The 12,680-nt window shown below is 42.4% G+C and overlaps 1 protein-coding gene across 1 annotated transcript; it reads left to right on the forward strand.

Annotated features, from left to right (window-relative positions):
* Window positions 1–919: 919 nt before the first annotated feature.
* Window positions 920–12,241, forward strand: PSMG1 (proteasome assembly chaperone 1). Its single transcript, XM_032464038.1, has 7 exons — window positions 920–1,102; window positions 2,262–2,368; window positions 3,334–3,485; window positions 5,233–5,295; window positions 7,301–7,499; window positions 8,550–8,686; window positions 12,031–12,241. The coding sequence occupies exons 1-7, from the start codon at window positions 972–974 to the stop codon at window positions 12,103–12,105; spliced, it is 864 nt and encodes a 287-aa protein (XP_032319929.1). The 5' UTR covers window positions 920–971; the 3' UTR covers window positions 12,106–12,241.
* Window positions 12,242–12,680: the final 439 nt, after the last annotated feature.

The following is a 12,680-nucleotide window of genomic DNA, read 5'->3' on the forward strand; positions in this document are numbered from 1 at the left end:
CTTTGTGACTATTGATAGGGTTCCAGAATGTAAGCAATGCCCTCTAGTTTCAGCACAACTAAATCTAGGTAAATGCTATTTTTTTCGTTGCAATATTCGATATTTTCATTTAAACTATGTTACAGTGTCCCCTTTCCTCTCCTGCTTGGATTAGTGCTCCGTTAACTTTGTGTTTCAGCAAATTTGAAAGATGAGAACCAATTCAAAAACCATTACATACTTTGCTTATTACTGAGAGGCTATTTAAAGAGAAAGCAAATTTTGTACTAGAAATGGCCAGGTTTTAAAAAAGCAGCAACTATTTTTGCATTCTCATGAAATCTTTTAGATCAGCTTGACAATCATCAAATTTTGAAATATGATTTCCTATTGCCAGAGTAAAGGCTCATTTTTACAGCATCACGAAGCAATGTATTTCTTCCTGCCCTACCACCCGCACTCTGTCCACTGTCCCGAGGACGCGCCGGGCCCGGGAGCCGGCACCTACCTGGGGGCGGTCGCAGTTTGGAGCCGGGTGCTTAATAAACCAAAGCTCACCCTGTCACTCCTAACAGAACAAAACGGAGACGGAGTTAAGGAAGGAAAGGCAACCGGGCTGGCCTCTTCCTGCAGCGTCAGGCAGGGGCCGCGGCGGCTGAACACCTTCTCTCCGCAAGTCCGTTACCTGCCAGGACAGGAGGCCCCGCCCCCTGCCCGCACCCCCCCAACCCCCACCCCCGGCCCGCCTCTAGTGTCTTGTTTCTCTAGCCTGGAGTCATCCGATTTCTCGGTGGCCCCGCTGCGGGGCAGAAAAAATATGCTGGGTTTGCCATGAGTGCATGCGCGGGGACGTAGGGGGGCGTGGCGTTGCTTGGGGGCGTGGCGTTGTTTAGGGGCGTGGCTGCGGGGTGAGCCCGGCGGCCTTCAGGGGCGCGTGCGCAAGGCGCATGCGCTTCCTGTGGCGCCGCAGTTAGCAGAAGGTGAGGGAGGTGATGGCCACGTTCTTCGGGGAGGTGGTGCGGGCGCCTTGCCGAGCCGGGACCGAGGACGAGGAGGAGGACGAGGAGGGGAGGCGGGAGACGCCTGAAGACAGGGAGGTCCGGCGGCAGCTGGCGCGGAAGAGGTGAGGTCCCGGGCGCGGCGGCGCGGTTGGCGGCCGCGCTCTGCCCCGGCGGAACCGGCCCCGGGCGTGGAGGCGGCGGCGGGCTCGGCGGAGGGACGGCTTCTCCCTTCGTGCCGCGTGGGTGCCGCTCGCTCCCTGCGGGCGCGGTGCGTCTCCCGGTGCGCGGGTTCGCCTGTCTGGCTCTTGGACGTCAGACGACTCTTGAAACTTCGTTCCCCGCCCCGCACTTCAGTTAACGTTCTCTGTCAGTAGCAGATGGATAGATAGGTTTTTTTTTTTAAGTACTATTTCCAAACACAGAAATTGGAGAAAATAGTAAAATAACAGTTTCGCCCCTTCCAGTCACGTAAATTCAACAGTTATGAGGCTTTTGCCACATTTTATCTCCCACCACCCCTGAGGTGAGAGCCCCAGTCGCCGTGGCCTTTCACGCCTGCAGTTTTCAGACTGCGTCTCAGACGATCTAGGAATTTTCTTACGAATGCTGTCACCACCCCGACACAATAATACTTTGGGGATACTATTTAGTAGCCAGTCCATGATCAGGTTTATCCAGTTGTCTCAGACATGGCATTTTGCAGTGGGTTTCTGTAAATCAGAATCCTGCCAAGGCCCACATTTTGTCTCTAGCTTACTTGCACTTAGGGCAGCCCCCCTCCTTTTTCACCTCTGCCGAGAGACTGATTGTCCTGTAGGGTGTCCCACGCCGGCTCTAGATTCGTCTGCTCGCCTCCTCTTGGCGTCATTTGTGCAGACGTGTGTCCATCACCTGCGTTTCCTGTAAAGGGAAGTTCCTTCTAGAGCCTTGGTCAGGGTGCTGCTGGCAGCAGTGCCTCGGAGATGGTGCTTGCTGTTCGTTAATGCACGCTATGCCCGGTCGTCCTACTTTTAGGGCTGCTGAGATGCATTGATCAGCGTGTCAGCTGGACAGCCTGGTCCCTCCGGTCCAGTTCCTCATGAACTTTGCATCGAATGCTTTTACCTGTTAGTCGACGTTGACTGAATCCATTAGCTCCTTAGGATTATAATTATGTTCTTTATAAAATTAAAGTTTGCATTTTACTTACTACAAAATCACACATACAGTATCCTCTTTGTCATAATAAGTTACTAAGTATGTTTAAATTGCTTTAGATATGTCTTTTGTTTCTCGTGTTAGGGAGGTGCGGCTCCTTCGAAGACAAACAAAAACATCTTTGGAAGTTTCTCTGCTGGAAAAATATCCTTGCTCCAAGTTTATAATTGCTATAGGAAATAATGCAGTAGGTAAGTGGAAATGGTTTTGATTACACATTTTGTTGAAAGCGCAAAATCTGAAGTTACTTATGTACTCCATCATAAAAGATTTCAAATGTCTGTTACCTTTGCAGAAAAAGTCATAGCTGAGTAACTGTATCTGACTGAAATCTGTCCCTGCTCATGTGGCCCTGTTTTTGTTTTTGGTTTTTTTTTTGGTTAACTTAAAAAATAAGATTTAAAGGGAATGTTCTTGGCTTCAGGAACTTACAAACTCAAGAACGCACTGTTTCCAGTGTCCAGGTTTCCTTACGCTTCTCTGCCTGTTTTGCCTGGGAGGGACAGGAGGCATGTGCACACGGCTCCCTGGTAGCAGCGGCTCTTGAATGTTTTTGAACTAACAGGTTCCTTTGAGAACATAATGAGAACTCTAAAAATAACAATTATTATCGCTACATTTTTCAGTACTTAATCTCTGAGATCTTTAGATGCATGAATGCATTTAATAGGTTAAAGTCAAAAGGGTGAAGAGTTCAGCTAGAACAGCACACACACGCAGGTACAAGGACACAAACCTGTGTAATTTTCGGGGGTTCGCGGGCTCAGAGGAGAGCCTTGGAGAACTCCGGTTGAGGTTTATTGCCCTGGAAGGCATCCCTAGTGCTGGTACGTGGTAAGTAACTGCTGACTCATTTACATAAAGTTCTCCTGGCCTGATGTTTTCCAGAAGAGTGTTACATGGTGAGATTATGGTCAAGTCTGTCCTTAAAACTGTCTTCTCAGTTCCTGGTTCCAATATTGTCTGTACTCAGGGCAAGGCCTTTACCTTCTTGAGACCTCAGTTTCCTTTTCTGCAGGATGGTGGTGTAAGGCTGATGGTCTTGAATGGCTCTTTTAACTCTTAAGATTCTAGAATAACTTGGATTTATTTTTTAGTGAATAGAAAGTGCCACTTGTGGAACCAAACACTAACTTATGTGAATTATTTTTCACAGCATTTGTGTCATCATTTATCATGAACTCAGGAGTCTGGGAAGAAGTTGGTTGTGCTAAACTCTGGAACGAATGGTGTAGGACAACGGATACTATACATCTGTCCCCAACAGAAGCTTTTTGTGTGTTTTATCATCTAAAATCGAATCCCTCGGTATGTGGGACCTAACTTGTATGTTCATGTAGTAGGTACCTAGGCATCCTTTATGTACTGTTCATGTGAAGTCCTTGTTCCTTAGTGTCTGCTTTTGGGCTGAGGAATTCTGCCTGTAGGCAGTGGTAGTAACCCCACTTTTTTGTTTGTATAAATATTAATGTGACTTGTACAGTGTGTTGGTAAACTTCTGAGGAAATTGTGAGATAAATTTTTTAGAAACAAACCATAAACATTAGATATCTAAACCTTGCCCTTGTTCAAAAAATTATTTAAGCTGGCAACTTTAAGCGTGTTCACACTGTAGAAGCAGGGAGTCCTGCTTTGTGGCTGTTTACCCAGGATTTAACCAATGCCTGGGACATCCCAGAAACTCAGTTAATACTGAACAAAATGAGTGCCTTATGCATTCTATATACAGTTCTGTTGATGTCAACTTTTCATCCTAATCTGATTCATCTGGATTTTTTAAGTTATAAAAGATACTCTGTAGCTGGTGCTGAGTGGTTTCATTGGATCACATTTTCCTAATCTTAACCTTGGGTCCATTCAGGGAAAGCAGCATCTTGGGGCAGTTTGGGAGGCAGGTCAGGCAGGTGAGGTAACCAGGCGGGTGATGTATGTCTCCGCATCTGCTTGTCGGACAGAGCACCTGTCACAGCTGCTGAACGCTGGGTCAGGGGCCAGGGGCAGGGCTCGCACAAGGGAAGAAGTCAGTAGTCCCCTAATCTTATAATGTTGCTTATCTCAAACAGTAAGGACCGAATGTTAGCCTTGGGAACTGCAAAACTTGCTTTCATAAGACTTACAGTTTGTTCCTGTAACCTGTGATCTAAAGTTACTGAAGTTTACATAAAGATTTTTGTAAACATCCAGTATTGTAGGAAATAAATAGTAAGGAAGCTAAGCATGTTCTTTATCTGATCCTTAATGGAAAGTGTTCACTCTCGAATAGACTGTGAAGGTCAAGTAGGAGAAATTTCTGTTACTGCGTTTAGTTATGCCATTGATTGGTTAGGTGTCTCTTGCTTGTTCAGAACCCATGTGTGTAGCTGACTGTATATCCAGTCTTCTCCCCTCCCCTGTCCCTGGGCCCCTTTTTTCCCTCTTGTGCTTCCTTTGTGTTGTTAAGTGTTAGTGTTTCTGGCAATATTTTAATGGAAGACATGGTTGACTTCTCTGGATAATAACATCCCATGAGCATTAATAATCAGGAATCTCATCCTTTGATGGCAATGTGGCATTGCAAGTTTTTTAACTTCGAGCATATGGCCTGGAACTTGGTTTCTAAAATACCATCTTCACAGACATCATTACTGTTTTAGGACACTGCTTGGGCTGAGGTGCTGTCAGGCTGCTTTCGTTTCTCTGACAGCACCTCATGTTTTTGTAATGCTTTCTGAGTTTGGTCTGCACAGTGTGTGACCCCAAGAAGGGCAGCAGGACTGGTACTGTCTGTTTTATAAAGAGGATTCTGGTACTATTCACTGCTGGTATCTTCAGAGTCTCCAGTGCCGGCCCTCGTGGTTGCTCTCAGTGTGCACTTTATTCTGATGCTAATCACAAGTAGTGGCTTGATTCTTAAATTTTAAATTTCAAAGGAAAATAAATACGCCAATAGCAAATAAAGCAAAACAAGTGTTATCCAAAGATTGTATTAGGATTCACATGATACGTATGTGATGACAGTTTGGAGCGTGTGTAACATTTATTTGACCTGATGAAGAACTTGGGATATGATTTGCAGGTTTTGCTCTGTCAGTGCAGCTGCTACGTCGCTGAAGATCAGCAGTTTCAGTGGCTGGAAAAGGTAAGAGAGACGAAGCCTGGTGGCTGGTGAGACTGCAGGGGCTGCCACCTTACAAGGTTCAGTGTCTTTACACTTAAACCTATGTAGCCAGATACTGAAGCGGAGGAAATATTTGCTTTTTCCCTTAAAAATATTGTGGGAATTTGTCACAGGATACAAAGAATAAAAGGACTCATTTGGCAGATGTAATCAGAATGTGCTGAAGGTTGTGGGTCATAGAAACATAAAACAGTTGGATTTTTCCCTTATTATTTTGTTTGAAATTATCCACATGAAACAGGCTTTATATATATATATATATATATATATATATATATATATATATGTATATATATATATTTTTATGGAAGTGTAGTCAGTTTACAATGTTGTGTCAGTTTGTAGTGTACAGCATAATGCTTCAGCCATAGAAGCAGGTGTTTTGTAGATAGATACTACAATTAAGTCCCTAAGCAATAGGAATTTGGTGTACACCTATTTGAAACTAGACTGGTATTCTTAGAAACATTTAGTAAAAGTTATTAAATGCATTATATTAAATGAGGAATTGTTTAATAAGACCTGTGAACCTTCTGATGGTAGTTTGTGTGATTTTATGTGTGTATTTTTCTAGAAAGTCTGTAGCTTTCAGCAGATCTCAGAAGGGTAGGCAGCTATTGTTTTAATTTGTACTGTGAATGTAGAATGTTTTATTATTTTTGTAGTATGGAACAGCTTTTCTCCTCCTGACTTGAAAAAATTTAAAATTATCCATTTCCAAAACAAAAATTTTTAGGTTTTTTCCCTGGAGATAATACTCTTTGGGGCCCTCTGCTGTTTGGTTCATGTCAGCCACATAATCCTGATAATCGCACACAGTTGAACAGAATTGTCAAATGTTTTGGCTTCAGACTATAAGTGTTTTAGGGAGGATGGTAAATCAGGCCTTGTGAGTGATGTTGTATCTCTTAGGATGCACCTGCTGGTAAATGTGTACGGTGTTAACTTTTGTGTTTATTTGCAGAGCTGCACAATAATGAAAGTAGCCTTATAAATCATTTATGATACATAATATAAAATTTTCTGTTCCCTGCCATTTTCTTCTCTTCATAAAATATTTTCAAACGAGGCGCAGTGACCTAAAATCTATTCCTTTTTTCCTTAAAAGATGGCTGCTTGTTTTCACGTCACCGTAGATTTTAAAAGCTGGAAGCGTCCTCAGATATCCATGACATACCAGCTTAGGAGGACATTGAGGCCTCGAGTGCTTGAAACTTGCCTACAATTGAAATAAACTTAAAATGTATTTAAGAATCATTTACACTGATACAACACTGTTATGAATGCAGCTTGCAAGAGATGGTCTTAGCAACATCTTTAGTACAGTGTTCTCGGGCCCATCAATACATGCATTAGAGAAAGGGGGACACTTTCTGTTGCTGATACACTAGTCTAAATTAGGGTTCTTAGAGGTATCTGTGTCAAAAGAGATCTTAATCACGTCACTACATCCAATAAAGAGTGGGTGTCACTTCCATTCACTGCAACACTGTTCTCAATACTGTTTGCAAGTAGCGCTCTCAGAAAGGAAACAAACCAGAACAAAACGGAAAGAATCATTTGCAGCTGTCATTGGCGGGAGGCGAGGGCGCGCACTAACAGGTGCTCATGGCTGAGTGACCGGCTTGCCTGTGGGTGGCATCCCTGGCTGCTGTCACAGCTGCTCTGCCGTCTTCGCTCCTGACTTCCTTAACTGCAGGTCACACTCCCTCAGGCAGCTGGTCTGTCCTTAGTTCACAGATGAGGACAGTGACTGGGAGAAGGTCACCCAACCGGAAGGTGACAGAATTAAGATCAAACCCAAGTGAGGGGGTGGCAAAGTGTGGGTTCTGTTTCTCTGTGGGCACTTCCACCCCTGTGAGGCATGTGTATCCTGTGAGTGGTGTTAAGTAAACAATTGGAGGGATGTTTCTATTCCAGGACAAAATTACATGTGTATTTTAACTTGCAATCAATTTTGTATTAGGTTTTTGGCTCATGTTCAAGGAAGAATATGCAAGTAACTGTTCTCACGTGTCGACACGTTACTGACTATAAAACTGCAGAATCAACTAGCAGCCTTCACACTCCTTTCCTGAAAGCCCTAAAAACACAGAATTTCCGAGAGCCGCTGTGCTGTTCACTGCTAGAACAACCGAATATTGTGCATGACCTTCCTGCTGCAGGTGGTGTCACAGTTCGCAATGTGTACATGACGTCTTGTTCTTGCTTTGTTTTTAGTTCTTTCTTTGACTGGTGGAGATCTTTCTGAGCTAGTTTGTTAATGATGGTTGATACCAATGTATTGCTGGTAATCCTCAGCATCTATAGTTGCTGGACTTTTTATCTGGTTTGAGTCTTAAAACTTTCCAAACAGTTATCATGTGAGAGCAGCTAAGAGTTATTAACTCTTCAGAGCTTCAGAGTTGCTGTTTCTTTTTGGCCTCTGATAACTCATCATGCAAGACAGTGTTAGACATAAATTACTGTATATGAAAAGTTGGTAAAGAGTGTTTTAATTGTCAAAATAGAAGTTTCAGATACTGAATTTTGGTAGTTGCTTTTTAAAAAAGTAATTTATTTTATTTTTTGATGGTGGGACTGGGGATTGAACCCAGGACCTTGTAGATGCTAAGCGTGCGCTCCACCACTGAGCTGTGCCCACCCCCTCACCCCCCCGGAATTGTGGTGGCTGCTTTAATAGTTTATTTTTAATTCCTGTTACCAGTTATACCCTGACATCATATCAAATTATGATTGTCACTTTTCAGTGGTTAATGTGTTATCATACAGAATTCATTGTTTTGTTTTTTTAAGAATTTAAAAATGTTTTTTAGAATTCATTGTTATTAACAAGTAATAGGGTTTTTTAATTTTAGATGTTAAGTTTACCAGAATAAGTGGCTAAATATTTTACATTATACATTATATCTTTATTATTTACTTTACTTTAGTCCACAAAATTTTAATCCTGTAGCTAACATAAATGTGTCTCTGCAGTATGTTCAGGAAATGCAAAATAAACATAATACTTGCAGAAGCAAGAGATTACTTAGGAAAATAAATTGGCTTTGAAAGAAAATATGCATTATAATTGGTTCAAAATGGCAATAAATGCTTTAAGAGAGACAACAGAGACAATTATTTTTAAAAGCAACCTTTATGATTTAGAGGTGTTTAATTTTAAAATCATACAACAGAAAATGTAAGTGATTTTTTCTCTTGTATATTCATAGTTCTGAGTTATTGTCAAGTATGGAAGATCCCTGCAGTGCTGTACCTGTGTTACACTGATGTGATGAAGTTAGACTTGATTACAGTGGAAGCCTTTAAGCCTGTACTTTCATCCAGAAGCCTGAAAGGTTTGGTTAAGGTAAGGATTTATCTCATTGACTTAATAGCTGAGTTATTATAATGAACTCAATAACAAACATGAACGTGTGGTGTGCGTGTAAAACCTAAGCAGCATGTGGAGCACCTTTTTTCTCTAAATAAAGGTCTGGCAGTTTGATTGTCACCCCTTCTTCCAGACACACTTCTGTAACTTGGAGAATGTTTTGTTCATGTCTTGTCACGATAGAGCAGTGCTGTAAATCCCAGATGTCTGTGTTGAAATGTGGTTTCACTGTTCGAGAAGTTTCTGTAACTGATTGATTTGGAAGGTATAATTTTTGAGAAGGCATTTTTGAGCACAGTGTGGGTCAGATTACCTTCGTGTTTATTCACTTAATTTTGCATGGCACTAGATGTGTGAAGACGAGATAAGCCTGTCCCCTGCTCTCAGTTTGTATGTATCTGTGGGCTCCTTCCCCAGAAAAATCACTGCAGATGTTTTTGTCACATAACTAATTGGCCATGAGGCAATTTTGCTGTGAATAATAAAAAATAAAAGAGGGACGTTAAAAAGGACATAAGAATGAGAAATAAATAACAAAATTAAAAACATTTTCACTGCATAACTAAATGTCTAAAAGACAGTTTTGCCTTAAAAGATAAAATAATGGAAAATAAGAGGGACGTTAAAAAGGAGATAGTGAAACAAAAGGAATGAATAACAAAATTAGAAAGATTTTATTGCAAAATACTAAATATTTGAATACATTTAAATGTGCATAGACTTATGGCAGTACTGTGCAAACAACCGGTTTTATTTTGTGGATTGTGCCTAAGCGCTTGACTTCCGAGTTGATCATGTATATACATAGATATATTGGCTGGCTGGTTCTGCTCTTCTTTCGGCGTTGCACTTCTTCTTTTTCGCTAAAATTTCTTCCTTAAGTGCGGTATCCGTTTCCATCCTGGGGTGCATATTTGTAACCTGAGGGTTGTATCATTGCCTTGTGAAACCTATTGTATGTACCTCGTTGTTCTTGGCCTGCTGTCACATGTGCGTCAGTAGACGTTCTGAAATTCTCTGGGAAGCGAGGGCTTAACTCTGCACTTTAAAATCACTGACAGATTTGTAAACTGATATGCAGTCATTTTCTGGTGGAGTATGCGGTCTGGCTTCATACTCTCTTATTTTGCACTTCCAGTAAGTTTTAGCACGGTATTTTCTATCAAGTCTATGGACATAGTTGTTATGAACCACTGTTTTAAGACGCCAGGCCTGCTGGTCATTGTGGACACCACCAGGAGGGCTCAGATTCATGTGACGTCAAGGTGGGAGTGCTGCGTCAGTGGAGCAATGAAACCAAACTGTCAACGGGCTGTTTCATCTTTTATGGCAGAATTGCCTGGCAGCCAGTCAGTTGTGCGCTGCGAAGGCCTTGGGGAAGTGGTGCAGCAGAGCCGTCTGCGGGAAACACGCTGGCGGTGAAGGTGCTGGAAGGTTCCGCTCGTGTCAGCGGTGCTCGGGGCCTGGGCGCTCCGGGAACACGTGGGCTTGTTCCGAGTCTCCTAAATCATCTGTCCTGTAGAGTTTAAGTTAGCTTTCAGTGTTCAGAAACATTCTTTAAAGGGAAAATTTTTTTTTTTTATTGATTTATAATCATTTTACAATGTTGTGTCAAATTCCAGTGTTCAGCACAATTTTTCAGTTATTCATGGACATACACATACTCATTGTCACATTTTTTTCTCTGTGAGTTATCATAACATTTTGTGTATATTTCCCTGTGCTATACAGTGTAGTCTATTCTACAATTTTGAAATCCCAGTCTATCCCTTCCCACCCTCCACCCCCCTGGTAACCACAAGTCTGTATTCTCTGTCTGTGAGTCTATTTCTGTCCTTTATTTACGCTTTGTTTTTGTTTGTTTGTTTTTGTTTTTGTTTTTTAGATTCCACATATGAGCGATCTCATATGGTATTTTTCTTTCTCTTTCTGGCTTACTTCACTTAGAATGACATTCTCCAGGAGCATCCATGTTGCTGCAAATGGCATTATGTTGTCGGTTTTTATGGCTGAGTAGTATTCCATTGTATAAATATACCACATCTTCTTTATCCAGTCACCTGTTGATGGACATTTAGGCTGTTTCCATGTTTTGGCTATTGTAAATAGTGCTGCTATGAGCATTGGGGTGCAGGTGTCATCCTGAAGTAGATTTCCTTCTGGATACAAGCCCAGGAGTGGGATTCCTGGGTCATATGGTAAGTCTATTCCTAGTCTTTTGAAGAATCTCCACACTGTTTTCCATAGTGGCTGCACCAAACTGCATTCCCACCAGCAGTGTAGGAGGGTTCCCCTTTCTCCACAGCCTCTCCAGCATTTGTCATTTGTGGATTTTTGAATGACGGCCATCTGACTGGTGTGAGGTGATACCTCATTGTAGTTTTGATTTGCGTTTCTCTGATAATTAGTGATATTGAGCATTTTTTCATATGCTTTTTGATCATTTGTATGTCTTCCTTGGAGAATTGCTTGTTTAGGTCTTCTGCCCATTTTTGGATTGGGTTGTTTATTTTTTTCTTATTGAGTCGTATGAGCTGCTTATATATTCTGGAGATCAAGCCTTTGTCGGTTTCACTTGCAAAAATTTAAAGGGAAAATTTAAATAACTTTCTTTAACGTTTCCATTTCTTGCTCTGAACATGATGATTTGCGGGCGGGGTTGGAAGAGTGCTGTTTTCCTAGTGACCAAGTACCGTCCTCCTGGGTCACTGCGTAGTTTCTGTCCATTGAAAGTGTTGTTTGGGTAACCATGGGGAGTTCTCTCAAGTGCCCGCTGTGTGGACCCACAGTGTCTCGTGGGCCACAGCCTGGAGGTGGCGCAGGTGGCCGTGGCGCCAGCCAGGGTCGGGGGGAGCAGCGGCCAAGGTTAACCCGAGGAGAGGCTCCCGGGAAGGTGGCCGTTCAGCTACACTTGGCAGATGGGGGCTCCTAGTGGGTAGGGCTGTGCAGAGGGAGGCAACGTGAGCACGAAGTGGGCACGTTCCGGGCGCCTGGGGAGAGCGGCGTGAGTGTGGGTGGGAGTGGGGTGCAGAGGGAAGTGAGCTCACGTGGGAGGGGTGCGCCGAGTGGCGCGTCATGTCCCTCTAAGGCCCTCAGACCCCTGGGGAGGCCCTGGGGTCACACCTGTTCCGGCAGCGCTTGGACCAGGGGTCGGCTCGCTTGGATGTTGTGCCTTTTGAGCGTGGAGCTGAGAGGCCGGCTGGCTCCGCTGGCTGCACTTCTTTGCTTATGTCTCGATAGCGTAGGGACTGGCCTGTGTGCATTGCTTCTAACTGAGTTCCCAACCTCAATATTTCAACAGCTTTTTTCTCTCCTTCCAGAATATTCCCCAGAGCACAGAGATACTGAAGAAATTGATGACGACAAATGAGATTCAGAGTAACATTTACACATGATTCTGAAGATTGTTTTGTAGTGTATCACCCATCCATTCGTTTAAGGGGAGCAGCGTGCAGTGTTTTGTAGGTTACTTTTTTCAGGGAAGTATTTTGAGGGAGTGAAAAACAATAAACTTACCTTAAATTCCTTGTAGTTTTAGTTCCTTTTTTATGGTGGTACTGTTCACAACTGAAATAAGCCATTTTTTTATCCACTAGGTGGGAGTATTGTTTTGTTTGAATATTTTAAGGTAATATAGTTAAATTGCTAAAAAGCTACAGATACCAACAGGTTTATTAATATGTCAAAATATATACTTGAGTGCAAAAATTCTGTATGGTTTGTGAAAGTTGATGATCTATGGGTGATTCTTTTTTTTTAATCTTTATTTTAATTGAAGTATAGTCAGTTTACAGTTCTGTGTCAATTTCTGATGCACTGCATAATGTTTCAGTCATACATACACATACATTTATTCCTTTTCATATTCTTTTTCAGCAAGTTACTACAAGATATTGAATACAGTTCCCTGTGCTATATAGTAGAAAATTCTTGTTAATCTGCTTTATATATTGTAGTTAGTATGTGCAAA

Source organism: Camelus ferus, chromosome 1 (assembly GCF_009834535.1).
Source record: "Camelus ferus isolate YT-003-E chromosome 1, BCGSAC_Cfer_1.0, whole genome shotgun sequence".
NCBI lineage: Eukaryota > Metazoa > Chordata > Mammalia > Artiodactyla > Camelidae > Camelus > Camelus ferus.